The sequence below is a fragment of the Danio rerio genome, chromosome 9 (genome assembly GCF_049306965.1).
Source record: "Danio rerio strain Tuebingen ecotype United States chromosome 9, GRCz12tu, whole genome shotgun sequence".
NCBI lineage: Eukaryota > Metazoa > Chordata > Actinopteri > Cypriniformes > Danionidae > Danio > Danio rerio.
The window spans coordinates 58,104,736-58,125,458 of NC_133184.1; the positions used below are offsets into that span (position 1 = coordinate 58,104,736).

The window sequence follows — 20,723 nt, forward strand, 5'->3', positions numbered from 1 at the left end:
AGTTGTTGGTTCCTTCCGCTGTGGCGACCCCTGATAATTAAAGGGACTAAACCCTAAAAGTTTGCATGTTCTCCTCGTGTTGGCGTGGGTTTCCGCGTGGGGAATTGATTAACTAAATTAGTCGTAGTTCATGAGTGTGTGTGTGTGTGTGTGTGTGTGTGTGTGTGTGTGTGTGTGTGTGTGTGTGTGTGTGTGTGTGTGTGTGTGTGTGTGTGTGTGTGAATGAGTGTGTATGGGTGTTTCCCTGTACTTCCTTGTACTAAAACTTATGCTGGAATAGTTGGAGGTTCATTCCACTGTGGCAATCCTTAATAAGTAAAGGGACTAAGCTGAAAGAAAATTAATGAATTAAATATAAAAATGTAATTAAATTAAATGTATCACTAAAATAAAAAAAAATTAATAAAATAATAAACTAAATTAAAAGTAATTTTAAAATAAAAATAAATAATTTTAATTAATTAACTAATTTAATTTTAAAATTAAATTAAGCTGATGAACATTTAAAACCCAGAAACTTCTTTACACACATTTAGCTTTATGAGGTCTGATGATGTAGAAATAAAACATTCTCAAACTTCCTGAACTTTGCCCAGCTCTGGAAACAATGATAATCTCCAGTAAATCTCTAAACCACAAACACAAAGAGCTGCAGATCATAATAAACCTCTCACTGATGGAGAAACCTGCACACAGAAAACACACAACCCTCACAAACACAAAGTCAATACAGAGTCAAAGAGCTCATATTTATACCCAACACATGCTTTTAGTGATGTAAATGAGGTGATCTGATTCAGGCTTCCAGTCAAACACAACAAATGAGCATCACTATACAGCACAGAATATTACTGCACGTCTCATATTTACATTATTGCATTTGTCATAGTCTTATAATCTCCTGTGTTCAGGATCACAAACATGTTCAATCTGACAGTGTTTATTCACTTATTTATTCATATTTGACAGTGCAAATCCTGCTCCAGTATCATCAGCCAGCCAGATTCATCTCTTACAGTGCAATAAAGTCATCTGGGAAGCACATTAAGTGAAGGATATGATTATGATTATCACGGGTCTGCTGCTGAATATCATGAGCTCATGCAAAAACACCTCTCAGTGCTGAAAGCGCTGTATTTATTTGCTGTCACAGTTCAGTTTGTTTTTCTTCAGCTTAGTCCCTTATTAATCAGAGGTCGCCACGGCGGAATGAACCACCAACTATTCCAGCATATGTTTTACACAGCGGATGCTCTTTCAGCTGCAACCCAGTACTGGGAAACACCCATTCACACACACTCAAACACTACGGCCAGTTTAGTTGATCAATTCCCCTATAGCGCATGTGTTTGGACTGTGGGGGAAACCGGAGCACCCGGAGGAAACCCACGCCAACACGGGGAGAACATGCAAACTCTACACAGGAACGCCAACTGACCCAGCCGAGACTCAAACCAGCGAACTTCTTGCAGTGAGGCCACAGTGCTAACCATTAAGCCACTGTGTATGTGTGTGTGTGTGAAAATTATACAATTACACACTTACTGAGTCAAGTGTGTGTGTGTGTGTGTGAGAGAGAGAGTGAGTGTATTCGTGAGTGCGTGCATGTGTTTGTATTGGTGTGTATAGTTTTTCTGTGTGTGTAGTTTGTGTGTGTGTGTCTCTGTAAGCGTGCATGTGTAGTGTGTTTGTGTGTCAATGTGTCTGTAGTGTGCATTTTGTCTGTGTGTGTGTGTGCAATATGCATATTTGTGTCTCTCTGTGTCTGTGTGGGTCTGAGAGTGTATTCATGAGTGTGTGCATGTGTGTATAGTATTTCTGTGTGTGTAGTGTGTGTGTGTCTTTTTAAGCGTGCATGTGTAGTGTGTTTGTGTGTCAATGTGTGTGTAGTGTGCATTTTTTCTGTGTGTGTGTGTGTGTGCAATATGCATGTTTGTGTCTCTGTGTTTGTGTCTCTCTGTGTTTGTGTGTGTGAGTGTGTGTGTGTGTGTGTGTGTGTGTGTGTTTGAGAAGTTGACTGCATCTCCTAAATGTCCATCAATAATGTATCGGCGGCAGCAGCTGGTGAAGCTCTGCTGATATTTAAGAGCCGCATCAGTGAACAGTCAAAACTCCACACATCAAAGACAACAGGACATCAAAGCCAACAGGACATCACCTAGCAACCACTAACAGACACCATAGTAACTGCGGAACAACAGCAAACACACTTCAGATCATCTTCAGGGAATGTAAACACAGATCTGGGTTTAATAGTCTGTCAATATACATCGCTTTCATTACAGATGATGACACATTTTAATTTCAAATATTTCTACAAATTTTCATCAACACATTTTTAATCATAACAGTTCATCATTTATAGTAACTGATTAACTTTATCTTCGTCATGATGACAGCACATAATATTAGACTAGATGTTCTTCAAGACACTAGTGTTCAGCTTACAGTGACATGTAAAGGCTTCACTAGGGTAATCAGGGTAAAGTTAGGGTAATTAAGCAAGTCATTGTATAACAGTGGTTTGTTCTGGAGACAATCCAACACTAATATTGCAGTTTTATTTTTGCTAAAATGGTTTTAAAACAACTAAAAACTGCTTTTATTCTAGCCCAAATAAAATAATTAAGACTTTCTCCAGAAGAACAAATATTACAGGAAACACAGTGAACAATTCCTGAATCTGTTCAACATCATTTGGAAAATATTTGAAGAAGAAATTAATTTTGTCTATTTGTGTATAATGTTTTGTATTATTATTATTCATTTACCGGTGCCTAAAATGAACATTTCTCTCTCAGGCACATTGAGGAATTTGGGATTACTACAGTAATTAATAGGGATGCACAATATTTGCTATTTTTAATGTTATCAGTATCGGTCTGATGACACAATTAGGCTGATATATTTAAGTCAACAAATTATGTTTACTTCTACTGGTTCTGTTGCTAATATATCAGCTATCTGCCTCCAAATATAAAGAATTATCGGTTATCGGTTCACTCTATATGTCATGCAGACATATAATCATGCAGAAAAAAGTATATTTATCAGCCAATATATCAACTATTTGCCTACAAATCTTCAGAGTTATCGATGCACTCTGTTAGAAAATTTGCAGAAACATTCCACAAAAATGGATATTTCTTAGCCAATTTATCGGCTATCTGCTTCCAAATTTAAAGAATTATCGGTTACCTTTGTTTGCAATCATGCAGAAAAATGAGAAAAGTGTAAATTTATTGGCCAATATATCAGTAATCGGCCTCCAAGCTGAAAGAGTGGTTGATTATTGTTTCACTCTGTTTTTGCAATCGTAGAAAAAATCTGAAAAATGTAAATTTATCAGTTAATGTATCGGCTATCAGCCTCCAAATGTAAACAGTTATCGGTTCACTTTATGTTTGCAATCATACAGAAAAATGGATATTTATCAGCCAACATATCGACTATCTGCTTCCAAATGCAGAAAAATTTGAAAAGTGTATATTTATTAGTCAATATATCAGTAATTGGCCTTCAAATTGATGAGTTATCGGTTACCATTTTACTTTATGTGTTTGCGCATGCAGAAAATGTTGAAAAATGTATGTTTACCAGCCAATTTATCGGCTATTAGACACCAAATCTTAAGAGTTATCGATTCACTCTGTGTTAGATATTTTGCAGAAACATTCCACAAAAATGTAAATTTATCAGCCAATATATCGGCTATTTGCTTCCAAATTTTAAGAATTATCGGTTATCTGTGTTTGCAATCATGCAGAAAAATTTGAAAAGTGTATATTTATTGGTCAATATATCAGTAATCAGCCTCCAAATTAAAAGAGTTATCGATTATTGTTTCACTATATGTTTGCAATCGCAGAAAAAATTGAAAAATGTATATATCGGCTATCAGTCTCCAAATGTAAAGTGTTATTGGTTCATTTTATGTCTTTACAATCATGCAAAAACTGATTTATCAGCCAATATATCGGCTATCTGCTTCCAAATTAAAAGAATTATCGGTTATCTGTGTTTGTAATCATGCAGAAAAATTTGAAAAGTGTAAAATTATTAGTCAATATATCGGTAATTGGCCTTCAAATTGAAAGAGTTATCGGTTACCAGTTAACTTTATGTTTTTGCGCATGCAGAAAATGTATGTTTATCAGCCAATATATCGGCTGTTAGCCTCCAAATCTAAAGAGCTATCGATTGACTCTGTGTTTGCAATCATGCAGACAAATTTGAAAAAATTATATTTATCAGCTAATATATCGGCTATTGGCCTCAAAATTAGCTATGGATTTATTGATTCACTCTGTGTTTGCATTCATGCAGAAAAGTTATAAAAATGTGTTTATTGACTAACATATTGGCCTCTAAATCTAAAGAGTTATTGTTCACACAAGTTTGCAATCCTACAGAAAAAGAGTATGTTTTTAACCTACATATCGGCTATCATTCTCCAAATTTAAAGACTTATTGGTTCACTCTATGTGTTTGCAATGCCAATATTGGAAAATTTTATTATGCTTATAAGCCAATATATTGGCTGTTATTCTTCAAATGTGAAGCGTTATCGGCTATATCTTCAGTCTATATGCATTTGCAATCATTCACAAAATATTGAAAAACTATTTTTTAAAAAGATTGTTATATTGGATATTGGCCAAATCTAAAGTTATCGGTTATCGTAAATGTAAAAAATTCAGCATCAGTGCATCCCTATTAATTAGTGATCATAAGAATCTCTAACACATGAAAATCTCAGTCATTAAATCAGCTAAAAGTGCAGAAAACAGCTCACGGAAAAAAACACCATCCACCATCTGAACAGCAGCTTATGAAGCATCGTAAACACATGAGGTCATGTTCACATTTACAGGATAACAGTCGGAAAAAACACATTCATGTCTGCGTCTGAAAGACCTTCACAATACAGCAAAACAGCAAAAAAAAGTGCATTCAGGGAAATATGAAGTCAAAAATACTCGATATGATTATTATATCTACATTTGTTCTGTCTGTATAATCTGATCAAATAATTGTGCATAGTAAAACAATTGTGATTGCATTGAAATGTGTTCCAGCTGATCCGTCTTCATCCTAACATTTAAAAGCAGAAGCTACTGCATATATCTCCATCTACAAGTGCCCGATGTGGAAAATTATATTTTAAATGTATCAAAAATAATATGTGGATTTTTACACAATTGTAAGAATTTAAAATAATTTTTATTGTACAATTAGACTTTTAATAAAATGCAATTTTTTTATTTATTTTAAGCTTTCATTTCTTTATTTAAAATCTTCATTATAATCAAAAATGTATTTCATTAATAAATTCATAATTTATTTGCACATTTTAAAAAATAAACCATATGAAACTATAATTTTGTTCGACTGAACATAGTTGTGTAACACTTTAAAATAAATTTATGTTCGTTAACAATAGTTAATCGATTAATTAATCTTTTTACATTTCTTAAACTTTGTCAATGTTACTGCCTTATCTTTGTTCATGTTGTGACTAATATTATAAAATAAAACATTCTTATATTTATATTAAGATTAATAGAGAAACTGAGATTTTTTTATATGGAGAAATTTTATTAATTGTTAGTTTTGGTTTTTAATTAATTGTTAATTTTAACTAATATACCATAGTTAACTTTTGATACTGTAAAGTGGTCTTTTTACACGATCATTACATGTTTTTAAATCTTTAGAATTTTTTTCATTATTTAAAATTTTCATTTTAATTACAAATGTATTTATTTTAATAATTTTATTATTAATTTAAACATTAAAATATATATAAAGTACTATGTAAACAAAGCAGCAGCAGTTCTCATCTTACTGTCATCATTTCTGTGTATATACAGTTAAAGGCAAAATTATATCCTGTGAAATATTTATTATAAAATTAAGTCAGAATTATTCGCGAATAATTCTAACTTTAAATGTACATTTCCCTAGTGATACTGTGAAAACCTCCCCTTGCTCTGTGAAACAGCATGATTCATTTTAAAATAATTCATATTTCAAAGGAGTCGAGTCATTTTGCCTTTAATTGTACAATATCCAGTCTTTCAGAAGACTGTTTTGAAAGAAGTTTTGTTTTCATAAATGAACACTTCTCTCATTATAAATGTCTGAAATGTATTAACAAGTGTTGCATTGAATTCAAACTATAATATGCACTTCAGTTTAACTCTCTGTTCATCTGTGAAACTCATGCATCATGGTCTGCGCAATACACTTGAATGCACAGTTCACCCCAACTATTTTATTTACTCATTATCTACTCAATCCTTTATGAGTTTTGTTCTTCTGTTGAACACAAAAGAACAGATTCTGAAGAAAAACCGGTAACCATTGACTTCCATTAATTATATACAAGTTAATGGTTACAGGTGTTCAGCATTCTTCAAACTATCTTCACACTTAGATGTTGCTGGATGCTATTAGCAGGTTTGGCATGCTGTCCCGGGAGAGAACCCTGAGCACGGAAATACTTGAGCCCAGTGCTCCCGCCAGGTCAGTGCGCATGTAAGGGGGTCTGAAATCAGGTAGATCTCGAGAGCTCACCCTGGTAAGGGATGAAAAGAATGAGATGGAGTGGACGGAGGGATTCTTCAAAAAATAAATATAAGGGTGCAACGCCCCATTCACACGGGGCTTCAGCGTCAACGCTTGACTGAAGGCATGTCTGAAGCGATCGTCACAGCAGCGTCAGCCAATGAAAGTCAGTCAGCAATATGCCACTGTCTATCTGGTGTATTTGCATACAGCGATCTGATTGGCTGACGCTTCTGTCGGCGCTTGAAAAGTTGAGCAAGTCCCAACTTCTGCAGCAGGCAACACCTCTGAAGCTGCGCCAACGGATCCACAAAGCAGTTCGGCAACGTCTGATGTCACCCATTCAAAGTGAATGGGAAGCGTTGACGCTGACGCCCCGTGTGAATGGGGCGTAAAGCTAGATGGGATATTTATAGTGAGTTTGGAATGATCTGACTGGTTTATTAATGATTGTAGATGAGAGGTCAGCCACGATCGATCATATCACCGCGCTCCTCTTGAAATGAGTTCATGAAACTTCTGTGTTCAACAGAAGAAATAAACTCAAACAGGTTTAAAACAAGTGGAGGATGAGTAAATATCTGTGCTTCCATCCAAAGATGTGAATTTAATTCATGCACAAAACTGGAATATTGCATAAAGCATCAGCTAATAAAGCAGCGTTTCCATCTGATGTAATGTAGTGTGTATTTCTATACACTGCAAAAAATGCTTTTCTTACTTAGATTTTTTGTCTTGTTTCTAGTCCAAATATCTACAATATCTTAAATCAAGAAGCATTTTCTAGAAAAGCAACACATATTGTCTTGTTTTAAGAAATAATATGCCAAAATGAAGCGAGTTTTTCCTTAAATCAAGCAAAATAATCTGCCAATGGGGTGAGCAATAATCTAGTTTTTCGATTTGTGATAAGATTATTTTGCTGATTATTTTTTACAAAAAAATCCAAGAAAGAAAAGCATTTCATGTCTTTGTTCTTCTCTAATAAACTCTGATGCAACCAAATTGAGTGAGTAAAGTCTGCGCCTGCACTTCATCGGTACAGTGTGTGCACTTCAGTGCTGTAGTTTGTGCTGATCAGATGATGTGACAGATATAAACGTGTGTGCGTGTGTGTGTGTGTGTGTTTGTGTAACGGAGTCAGCTAGTGGGTGCTGTGCAGGTAAACCTTACTCCTCTGACCTCTAGTGCTCTAGTAACAGACGCTATAGAGGCCATGGTCTTTAGCTTCCTTGTTAGAGCAACCCACTCTTATGCCACAGCCAGATCACCCTGCAGCCCAAGACCGGTTACTCACTGAAGCTAAGCAGGGCTGAGCCTGGTCAGTACCTGGATGGGAGACCACATGGGAACACTAGGTTGCTGTTGGCAGTGGTGTTAGTGAGGCCAGCAGGGGGCGCTCAACCTGTGGTCTGTGTGAGTCCTAATGCCCCAGTATAGTGAAGGGGACACTACACTGTCAGTGGGCGCTGTCTTTCGGATGAGATGTTAAACCGAGGTCCCGACTCTCTGTGGTCATTAATAACCCCATGGCACTTCTCGTGAAAGAGCAGGGGAGTAACCCCGGTGTCCTGGCCAAAGTCCCTCTATCCGCCCTTACGATCATGGCCTCCCAATCATCCCCTTCACTGAATTGGCTCTATCACTGTCTCTCCACTCCACCAATAGCTGGTGTGTGGTGAGCGCACTGGCGCCGTTGTCCTGTGGCTGCCGTCGCATCATCCAAGTGGATGCTGCACACTGGTGGTGGTGTGGAGAGACCCCCCCCTCATGATTGTGAAGCGCTTTGTGTGTATGGCCATACACAATAAATGCACTATATAAACACACATTACATTACATTACTATGCGGAAGGTCGCCGATTCGATACCAGCTCGGAGCGGGTTGGGTGGAGTAGGACCGGCGGGGTTACATGTGCATAATCAAATTCACATATTTGACTGGAAGCACAGCGACTGATGGCAGAATTGAACTTCTGAGGTAAACCAAATCTCTTTAAATAGCAGTTTTAGCATCAGCCGAACAGGTTTGACAGCGGTCTGGATTTCACAGGGCTCTTCAGACTCTCGTCTCCCTCTTCGTTCTCTCTGAAGGACATGCTGTGGACGATCTGCGTCTTGAATCGGTTCCTCTGCAGTCGTATTCGGCTGATGGATGATTTCCGACACAGAGCTCTGGGTTTGCTGTCGAGGTCCTCTGTGTGGTTTAGCATCTTCAGCACTCTGGGTAGTTTCCAGCGGCCGCCGGCGGGTTCGTCCTCCGCGTTTTCGCTCCCGCAGTCTCCGATTATATCCCTGAGGTCCGCGGAGGCGCTGGTGCACAGATACTGCGCCGGCTTCTTCCCGCTATAATCCCGCAGATCTACATCCGCATCGAACGCTCCCACCAGCAGCTTCATCACCTCGCTGTGGCTGTGCATTGCTGCGAGGTGTAGCGGCGTGTATCCTGCGCTGGAGCGCGTGTTTATGTTCACCGCCATGTTGTTCTGTTTGGCGAATTTGAGTAGCATCGCTAAGAGCTCGTGCTTGCCTTGTTTGGCAGCCCAGTGCAGACAGGTGAAGCCGGTCACGAAGTCTCGCTTGGAGATTAACGTGGGGTCGCACATTAGTAAGCGGCGCAGGCTCTCCCAGTCGCCGTCTGCTGTGATTAGCATCCACTGGTGCTCCAGCGGGTCCAGCGTTACCGACGTACAGTCCTCGTCCACTGAAGAGCTCCTGATGGACAGAGAGCTGCGGTGCACCAGAGAACGCCTCACCTGTGCATGCAGGACACACTTTATTAAACAGCCTATGCATGATCACGCCATCTTGAATGAATTATGAAGCATGCTGGGGTGTGTTTTTAATATTCTTTATCACCGGGGTGACCAACCCTGCTCCTAGAGATGCTCCAAACCATATCAAACACACCCGCCTTTAATAAGGTTCAGGTCCTGATGGATTGGTTCAGGAGTGTTTGATCAGTGTTGGAGCTGAACTCTGCACAGGAAGATAGGCTGATCTCCAGGAGCAGGGTTAATCACACTATTGTTTTTGTGTGATTTTGTTTGCATGATGTGTCATGATGCTACTGCCCTAATTTAATTGCCCGTTGCGGGATTAATAAAGATAATTTATTTTAAAGACTCCCACCATATCTCGTCTTTTATCATTGTATGCATTTTTCATTACATACCATATTCATGTATGCATTAATCATTTGTATTATTTATAATATGCATGCATCAATGCATGTGCATTAAGCATATTTGCATTATAAATGACATGCATTATATATTGTGTGCATTATGGGCGATTGAATTATTTATTAATTATAATATGAGTGTTTTGGATAATATGTTAAAAGCATTATGTGCATTTGCATAAGTATGGTATGTATTATATCACATGCAGTCTTTGCAATTAGATTATGTGCAGAATTTGCACTAGATTGTAGAGTATATGCATTATGTTACAATAAGAGCATTTGGATTGCACATTATATGCAGTATGTGGATTTGCACTCATCCATGCATTATATTATGTGCATTTTGCATTCATCACATGCATTTGTATTATATAAGCACAATATACTGGATATATGCAGTGCAATGGCAGCAGTCTGACTGATGGAGCTCGATGCAGTGCATATGTATTAAATGCGTTTATGTTTTCATGTATCAATGCATGTGCATTAAGCACATTTGTATTTTATTTTTTAATTATTTATGCATTACAATGTGTATTTTGGATAATATGTTAAATGCATTTGCATTACATATTGTATGCATTATATTACATACATTATTTTCACTTGGATTATGTACAGAACGTGCACTCTATATTATATATGCATTATAATATGTGCATTTAGATTACACATTATATGCAGTACGTGCATTCAAAATCATTACATGCATTTGAACTCATTATACGCATTGTAATATGTGCATTTGCATTATGTACTCATATGAATTGATTATATTAGATGCATTGTGTGCATTTGGATTATGTGCAGAATGTATGCATTGTGCATTTGTATTATATAAGCACTATATACTGTATATGTGTATGGGGTGCAATGACAGCAGTCTAACTGGTGGAGCTCAGTGAAGTGCATATGTATTAAATAGCATATGCATTTATGTTTCCATGTATCAATGCATGTGCATTAAGCATATCTGCATTACATTTTGTGTGCAGTATTTTATTTTTTGAATTATTCATGCATCAGGAGTGTATTTTGGATAATATGTTTAATGCATTTGCATTACATACTGTATGCATTACATTACATGCATTATTTGCATATGGATTATGTGCAGATTGTGCACTTTATACTATATATGCATTATGATATGTGCATTTGGATTACACATTATATGCAGTATGTGCATTCAGAATCATTACATGAATAATAATACATGCATTGGCATCATATGCATCGAGTGTTTGTATTATAAAAGCATGTATGCATTATTTTACATGCATGTGCACTGTATTGTATTGATTTGTATATGCCATTGAATTATAAAACATTATATTATGTGCATTTGAATAACATATTATAGTGCAGTAAGAGCACTCTGACTCATTATATGCATTATAATACATGCATTTGCGTCATATGCATTGTGCATCTATATTATAAAAGCATGTATGCATTCTGACCCACTGCATATTGTATGCACTATATTACATGCATGTGCACTGGATTGTAGAGTATTGGCAATATGATGCATCAGAGTCATTGTATGCATTATGATACATGCATCGTGCGCTTGTATTATATAAGCATGTATGCATTCTGACCTACATTGTATGCATTATATTACATGCATGTGCACTGGATTGTGGAGTATTGGCTTTATGTGCTATTGAATTATATATGCATTACAATACGTGCATTTGAATTACACATTGTATGTAGATTTGGACTCATTCATACATTGTAATATGTGCATTTGCGTTCATCATTGTGCATTTGTATTATATAAGCACGATATACTGTATATTAGCAGTGCAATGGCAGCAGTGTGACCAGTGGAGAACTGCTCATCATGAGCTCGATGAAGTGCATATGTATTAAATAGTATATGCATTTATGTTTCCAGGCATCAATGCATGCGCATCAAGCAAATATGCATAACATTTTGCATGCAGTATTTAAATTTTTTAATTATTTATGTATAATAATTCCTATTTTGAATAATATGTTACATGCATTATATGGATTTGCATTACATATTGTATGGATTACATTACATGCATTTGGATTATGTGCAGAAAGTGCACTTTATATCATATATGCATAATAATATGTGCATTTATATTACACGTTATATGCAGTACGTGCAATCAGAATCATTATATGCATTATGATACATGCATCGTGTGCTTGTATTATATAGGCATGTATGCATTTTGACCTACATTGTATGCATTATATTACATGCATGTGCACTGGATTGTAGAGTATAGGATTATGTGCTGTTGAATTATATATGCATTAAAAAATGTGCATTTGGATTACACAATATCTAAAGTATGTGCATTCAGACTCATTATATGCATTATAATACATGCATCTGCGCTACACATCATATGCATTGTGCGTTTGTATTACAGCATATAAGCATGTATGCAGTCTGACCTGTGGGGAACTGCTCATCATGAGTTCGATGAAGTTCTTGCGGCTGCCCCTCGGGGTGCTGCCGTCCTCCAGCTGCCCGTCCAGAGCTCCTCCATCCTCCTCTGGGGCCAGCAGACCCCGCTGAGAGCCTCTGGAGGTCCTGCGGCGGCTGATGAGGAGCTGCGCCGGTCTGGAGTCGGCAGGAGAATCCGTCTCGATGAGGGAAATATCAGACACACACACCTCTGCATGCTCCAGCTCCATCTCTGCAGACTCTCCATCACACTGCACATGTCCAGACATTCAAGAATTGAATATAGCGTGACGATGACCATGCACAATACTGATATCATGGGCACTTTAAAAGATTGTGAAAAATTATTTCATATTTAAAGCCCCTTAACTATCACTGTCCCATTAGCAGGATGTTTACCTCGCTATGTAGAATCTAAATCCCAATTCTAACACGACAAGCTAAATATTGATAGTTATTAGTTATAGTAAGAAATCAAAACACATTCCCTCTCACTCCTCAAACTGTGGGATCATTTGAGGTTACATCTTTAAGCCATAACACTGCAGTCTAAACATGAAAAACTAAGTATATATCATTACTTTGCTACAGCAATCCACATGTAAATGTTTTTTAGGCTAAATTTAAACCAAATACCACCAAACTGCCCATACTGCTACTGAATTTCAAGCATACTTTACAAATATTGTCAAAAGTATTAAAAAATATGATTCATATTCCTCACAACACACACAAAAACAGGTCATCAATGGTCCAATATTCATCCACTCGTCTCATTTTCGACTTAGTCTCTTTGTTAATCTGGGGTCGTCACAGCGGAATGAACCGCCGACTGATCCAGCATTTGTTTTACGCAGCGGATGCCCGTCCAGCTGCAACCCATCACTGGGAAACATCCAAACACACTTAATCACACTCACATCACTACTAATTTATAGTGCATGTGTTTGAACAGTGGGGGAAACCGGAGCACGCCAACACGGGGAGAACATGCAAACTCCACACAGAAACACCAACTGAGCTGAGCTGAGGCTCGAACCAGCGAGCTTCTTGCTGTGAGGAGATTGTGCGACTCACTGCATCACCATGATGCCATGGTCCAATATAAGGTCATCCATTTAGCCTGAACGCCTGAACCTGGTGGTCATGTCTGGTACTGTGTAACAGAGGCCAGCTAGTAAGTGCTGTGCAGGTAAGCCTCCTTGGTAGAGCATCCGACTCCCATGCGGAAGGTCGCCGGTTCGAATCCAGCTTGGAGCAGGTTGGGTGGTGTAGAACCGGTGGGGTTTCATTGGTGTTGTGACCCGGATAGGAGTGAAGTTTAGGGGGGTGAGTGTAACAGAGGCCAGCTACTACTTGCTAAGCAGGTAAACCTCACTCCTCTGACCTCTAAATGTGCTCTAGTGACAGATGCTAGTGTCCATGGTCTTAACCCTCCTTGGTAGTGCATCTGGCTCCCATGCGGAAGGTTGTCGGTTCGAATCCAGCTTGGAGCGGTTTGGAGATATCATCTTCAAATTTGGATTATTATTAGTTCAGACACTCAGATTGGATTTTCAGTCATATTTGGGCTAAAGCAGGTTTTAAAAAATAATTTCATGTAATATAATGAAAATATACATTATTGTTTTATTATTATGTTATTAGTGACGATTGACAATTATTGAATTAGTATTAAATTAATTTAAGTTAATTTGTTAACATCTAAAAAAAAGTATTTGAGGGTTTTGTGAACCTTTAATAACTACATTACACAAGACTTTTACTACTTTTAAGTACTTTTACTTTCAGTACTTGAGTAGTAAACTTTGCAATAAACTGCAATACTTCAGTACAAGAAATGTTGAATACTTTAGTGCTTCCACTTCAGTATAATGCTTGAAGAGCACTTCAACTTCTACTCAAGTCCCTTTTTTGATAGAGCACTTGTACTTTTATCAAGTCTGGGTCTCTAGTCCTTTATACACCTCTGAGAAAACAGTGCTCCTGAACACATGAAAAACTTAACATTAGCAACAAATTAAAGCCTGTGACTATGTACGCTTTCAAGCTAATTTAAAACCATTTAGTCTTTAAAAAAGCATTTGTAGCTTTAAAAGCACAGCTCACGCAAAAAATGAAAGTTCTGTATTCATTCATGCACACTCGTCTCAAACCCTGTTGAACACAAAAGAAGACGTTTTGAAGAATGATGTCAACCTGTAACCATCGACTGAAAGTGTTTGTATTTCCTACACTGGAATGCAATGGTTACTGGTTTTTGGCTTTCTTTATAACATCTTATTTTGTGAACAGAAGAAACTCAAACCTTTAAAACAGGAGAGTAAATAGTATTTTTGGGTGAACTATCTGTTTAAGTGAAATTATATTCACACTGCGATATATCACAATGTCAGCTTTTTAATTCAGTATCATGCAGCCACACACATACACACAAACAGGGTTGTTTTTGTGAATTGTGGGGACATTGCATTGGTTTTCATTGTTTTTAAACTGTACAAACTGTATTTGATCTCAATCTCCCTATAGCAGTGTCCTCATAATTCACCTTCTCCAGTAATATCAGTGTTACACATGTCATTATACACATTTGTGTCCTGATATGTCACAACACACACACACACACACACCTGCTTCTCCTGGAGCTGGAGGTCGCTGACTGCTCTGTTAATCTCCTCTTTATCTTTACACATCATTTCTCCATCTTTATCTTCATTTGTATCTCCATCTTCCTCTTTGTCATCATCATCATCATCTTCTTGATCGCCATCTCCGCTGCGCGCCTCCGGGAATCGGTACTTCTTCTTCAAACACACCACCTTCTCTCCGTTCTCCTGCTTCACATACGCGATGTTGTCCACGAAGCGCTTGAATTTCTCCTTCAGCGCGGCTCTGTTCGTGTTTTCCCCGCTCAGGATGAGTTTGAAATGCGCCACGAGCTCCTTGTTCCTGACGCGTCCGCCGCTCTCCAGCAGAAAGTCCAGCACCGACTCCTGCGTGACCTGCTCCGCCGCCTTCAGCATCTCAGAGCCGGCCTGCGGTAAATCTGTGCGCCGCTGATGATGATGATGGTGGTGATGAACACATCGCGGACTGTCAGACAGGGGTCGGTAGAGTTGCAGCTTAGCAACACTGGAACACATTCACTGCTGGGAAACTGCAGCGCAGCGGCGCTCATTCGGGCTCTTAAAGGGTCAGTTCACAATAACATTCTGATATCGTTTAAAGGCCCCGTAAAATTAAAATGTTAATAGATGTTAGTAAGAGTTTTGTTTGTTAAAAAGCTAGTTTGATCCAAAAACAGTGACTAAATCCGCGTTTAGGAGATGTAAAACGGTATAAACATGTACTGTTTGTAGTTTGTCACTGGAAGTATAGTAGTAGTCAATATTTGAAGTGGATCAAAAACATCTTAATACGATTTAACCCGAATCTTAATACGATTTTTGAATATGGCATGAGAAAAAAGTAATAAAAATTACTAATTTCTAGTTAATTATTATTAATTTTTTTTTGCAAAATAATTTTGCAAGTGTTTTAACCTTCACTTGAGCTGGGTTTAGACTTGTGTGGAAAAGTGCAGTGGCGGTTCAAGTTTAAGTGGCACCCTGGGCGAAACTTCCCCAAACATACCCCCTCCGCATTCCCCCAAGAAATAAAGACACTATGTGGTTGACTTTATATATATATATATATATATATATATATATATATATATATATATATATATATATATATATATATATATATATATATATATTTATTTATTTATTTATTTATTTATTTATTATTTTTTAATATATACATTTAAAATATTATTAAATAAATTTAAATATATTTATTTGTTTGCAATAAATATAACAATTTGTTTATTATTATTATTAGGGACCGAGCACCGAAACGGTGCGTAGGCCCTATTGGAATTGCTCTGTTTATTATTATTAGGGACCGAGCACCGAAACGGTGCGTAGGCCCTATTGGAATTGCTCCGTTTTTTATTATTATTATTATTATTAGGGACCGAGCACCGAAACGGTGCAAGGCCCTATTGGAATTGCTCCGTTTATTAGGGACCGAGCACCGAAACGGTGCGTAGGCCCTATTGGAATTGCTCCGTTTTTTATTAGGGACCGAGCACCGAAACGGTGCGTAGGCCCTATTGGAATTGCTCCGTTTATTATTATTAGGGACCGAGCACCGAACGGTGCAAGGCCCTATTGGAATTGCTCCGTTTCTTATTATTCTTCTTCTTCTTCTTCTTCCGCGGAATGAATCGCGGTTTTGAGGGGCTAAACATGCCCGAAAACTCACGGAACTTTGCACACGCCTCAGAAGTGGCGAAAATTTACGTTTATTATGGGTCTCGGAAAGAGGTGTGGCAAAATGACTCGACAGCGCCACCTAGAAAATTTAAACGGACGAGCCCCCGATCCACGAATCACGCACATGCACGAAAATTGGCACACACCTCAAACATGCGAAAACATACGAAAAAGTCTCTTGGAGCCATATCTTAAACCCAACAGGAAGTCGGATATTTTTGACTTCCTGCAGCGAAAAAGTGGCGTTTTTGCCATTTCCAGGCGTTGTATTTTAACGAACTCCTCCTAGGGATTTTATCCGATCGACACCAAAATTGGGTTTTGTCATCTAAAGGCCTTGGCGATGTTAAATTGCGAAGCTTTAGAGTTTTCGTCGATGGGCGTGTCCGTGGCGGCCTCGTAAACTTTGACGATTCGCCACAAAAGAGGAAGTCGTTATAACTCAGACACGCATTATCCGATCTGCCTCAAAATTCACACGTTTGATAAGAGTCCTGACCTGAACACGTTTACATGCCGATATCCAGATACAGTTTTAGCGCCACCTGCTGGCCACAGGAAATGACATGTTTTACAGTATCACAAACTCCTCCCACAAATTTTATCGTATCAGCACCAAATTTGAGTGGTGTTATCTGAAAGCTCTAGCGATGATATATTGTGAAGATCTAGAGTTTTCACAGAGGGGCGTGTCCGTGGCGGCATGACAAACCTCAACGCTTCGCCATGGAACAGGAAGTCCTTATAACTCAACCACACAATGTGCGATCTGCCTGAAACTTCACAAGGTTGATAAAAGTCCTCTCCTGAACACATCTTCATAACAATATTTAAGTGGGCGTGGCAAAATGACTCTACAGCGCCACCTACAAAAATTAATCGGACGAGCCCCCGATATACAAATCACGCACATGCACGAAAATTGGCACACACTTCAAACATGCCAAAACATACGAAAAAGTCTCTTGGAGCCATATCTCAAACCCAACAGGAAGTTGGTTATTTTTAACTTCCTGCGGCGAAAAAGTGGCATTTTTGCCATTTCCAGGCGTTGTATTTTAACGAACTCCTCCTAGGGATTTTATCTGATCAACACCAAAATTTGGTTTTGTCATCTAAAGGCCTTGGTGATGTTAAATTGTGAAGCTTTAGAGTTTTCATCGATGGGCGTGTCCGTGGCGGCCTTGCAAACTTTGACGATTCGCAACAAAACAGGAAGTCGTTATAACTCAGGCAAGCATTATCCGATCTGCCTCAAAATTCACACATTTGATAACAGTCCTGACCTGAATACGTTTATATGCTGATATCCAGATAGAGTTATAGCGCCACCAGCTGGCCACAGGAAATGACATGTTTTACAATGTAATATACTCCTTCCGCAAACTTTATTATATTAGCACCAAATTTGAGTGATGTTATTTGAAAGCTCTAGCGATGATATATTGCGAAGATCTAGAGTTTTCACAGAGGGGCGTGTCCGTGGCGGCATGACAAACCTCAACGCTTCGCCATGGAACAGGAAAGGCTTATAACTCAACCACACAATGTCCGATCTGCCTGAAACTTCACACGGTTGATCATATTCCTCTCCTGAACACATCCACATAACAATATTGAGTCTGTCATAGCGCCACCTGCTGGCAGAAGGTAGTTTGGCTTGTAACTCGGCCACACAATGTCCGATCTGCCTGAAACTTCACATGGTTGATGAAAGTCCTCTCCTAAGCACATCTACATAATAATATTGAGCCTGTCATAGCGCCACCTGCTGGCAGAAGGTATTTTGGCTTATAACTCAGCCACACAATCTCTGATCTGCCTGAAACTTCACATGGTTGATTAAATTCCTCTCCTGAAGACATCTACATTGCAATATTGAGTCACAGTCATAGCGCCACCTGCTGGCAGAAGATAGTTTGGCTTATAACTCAGCCACACAAAGTCTGACTAGCCGGAAAATTAACATGGTTAATAAGATTCCTCTACTGAAGGCATCTACATGCAAATCTTGAGTCACAGTCATAGCGCCACCTGCTGACAAGAGAAAGTTTGGCATGAATGTGTGATTTTCTCAGGTTCTTTATATAAATCGGCTTAAATTAATATTGTTCACTGTTCTCTTGTCATCCTGAGGCCAACGGGCGGCGGTGAGCCCGGGTGCGAGGTCCCTATCATCGCTGCTTGCAGCTTTAATTAGGGACCGAGCACCAAACGGTGCAAGGCCCTATTGGAATTGCTCCGTTTATTATTATTCTTCTTCTTCTTCCGCGGAATGAATCGCGGTTTTGAGGGTCTAAACATGCCCGAAAACTCACGAAACTTTGCACACGCCTCAGAAGTGGCGAAAATTTACGTTTGTTATGGGCTTCGAAAGTAGGCGAGCCAAAATGACTCGACAGCGCCACCTAGAAAAATTAAACGGACGAGCCCCCGATATACGAATCACGCACATGCACGAAAATTGGCACACACCTCAAACACAACAAAACATACGAAAAAGTCTCTTGGAGCCATATCTCAAACCCAACAGGAAGTCAGATATTTTTAACTTCCTGCGGCGAAAAAGTGCCATTTTTGCCATTTCCAGGCGTTGTATTTTAACGAACTCCTCCTAGGGATTTTATCCGATCGACACCAAAATTGGGTTTTGTCATCTAAAGGCCTTGGCGATGTTAAATTGCGAAGCTTTAAAGTTTTCGTCGATGGGCGTGTCTGTGGCGGCCTCGCAAACTTTGACGATTCGCCACAAAACAGGAAGTTGTTATAACTCAGGCATGCATTATCCGATGCGCCTCAAAATTCACATGTTTGATAAGAGTCCTGACCTGAACACGTTTACATGCCGATATCCAGATACAGTTACAGCGCCACCTGCTGGCCACAGGAAATGACATGATTTTCGGTGTAACAAACTCCTCCCACAAATTTTTTCGTATCAGCACCAAATTAGAGTTGTGTTATCTGAAAGCTCTATCGGTGATATTTTTTAAAGATTTAGAGTTTTTGCAGAGGGGCGTGTCCGTGGCGGCATGACAAACCTCAACGCTTCGCCAAGGAACGGGAAGTCCTCATAACTCAACCACACAAAGTCTGATCAGCCTGAAACTTCATATGGTTGATATACGTCATCTCTTGAACACATCCACATAACAATATTGAAGTGGGCGTGGCAAAATGACTCGACAGCGCCACCTAGAAAAATATAACGGACGAGCCCCTGATCTACGAATCACGCACATGCGTGAAAATTGGCACACACCTCAAACACGCCAAAACATACGAAAAAGTCTCTTGGAGCCATATCTCAAACCCAACAGGAAGTCGGATATTTTTAACTTCCTGCTGCAAATAAGTGGCATTTTTGCCATTTCCTGGCGTTGTATCTTAACGAACTCCTCCTAGGGATTTTATGCTATCGACACCAAAATTGGGTTTTGTCATCTAAAGGCCTTGGCGATGTTAAATTGCGGAGCTTTATAGTTTTTGTCGATGGGCGTGTCCATGGCGGCCCCGCAAACTTTGACGATTCGCCACAAAACCGGAAGTCATTATAACTTAGGCATGCATTATCCGATCTGCCTCAAAATTCACATGTTTAATAAGAGTCCAGACCAGAACACGTTTACATGCCAATATCCAGATACAGTTATAGCGCCACCTGCTGGCCACAGGAAATGTCATGATTTACAGAGTAATAAACTCCTCCCACTATTTTTTTTTGTATCAGCACCAAGTTTGGTGGGTTGTTATCTGAAAGCTTAAGTGATGATATATTGTCAAGATCTAGAGTTTTTGCAGAGGGGCGTGTCCGTGGCGGCATGACAAACCTCAACACTTCGCCGTGGAACAGGAAGTCCTTATATTTCAACCACACAAAGTCAGATCAGCCTGAAACTTCACATGGCTCATAAAAGTCCTCTTCTGAACACATCCCCAAAACAGTAATGAGTCAGTCATAACGCCACCTGCTGGCAGAAGGTAGATAGGCTTATAACTCAGCCAAACAACATCCGATCTGCCTGAAACTTCACATGGTTGATTAAATTCCATTACTGAAGGCATCTACATGCCAATCTTAAGTCACAGTTATAGCGCCACCTGCTGGCAGATGGTAGTTTGCATTATAACTCAACCACACAAAGTCCGATCTGCCTGAAAGTTCACATGGTTGATAAAAGTCCTC

The 20,723-nt window shown here is 38.9% G+C and overlaps 1 protein-coding gene across 1 annotated transcript; it reads right to left on the reverse strand.

Annotated features, from left to right (window-relative positions):
* Positions 1–8,445: 8,445 nt before the first annotated feature.
* sowahca (sosondowah ankyrin repeat domain family Ca) lies at positions 8,446–15,395 on the reverse strand. The gene is made up of 3 exons (XM_009305026.4): positions 14,846–15,395; positions 12,203–12,466; positions 8,446–9,326 (listed from the first exon to the last, which is right to left on the reverse strand). Exons 1-3 carry the CDS (start codon positions 15,356–15,358, stop codon positions 8,586–8,588), a joined length of 1,518 nt encoding a protein of 505 aa, XP_009303301.2. The 5' UTR covers positions 15,359–15,395; the 3' UTR covers positions 8,446–8,585.
* Positions 15,396–20,723: the final 5,328 nt, after the last annotated feature.

Bases quoted from the DNA above. Each gene is read 5' to 3' on its own strand.
- sowahca (XM_009305026.4), bottom strand. From the start codon at position 15,358: ATGTGTTCCAGTGTTGCTAAGCTGCAACTCTACCGACCCCTGTCTGAC. The intron at 12,467-14,845 runs GTGTGTGTGTGT...GGACATGTGCAG, and splicing joins TCCAGCTCCAGGAGAAGCAG to TGTGATGGAGAGTCTGCAGA. The intron at 9,327-12,202 runs GTCAGACTGCAT...CTGCATGCACAG, and splicing joins TGATGAGCAGTTCCCCACAG to GTGAGGCGTTCTCTGGTGCA.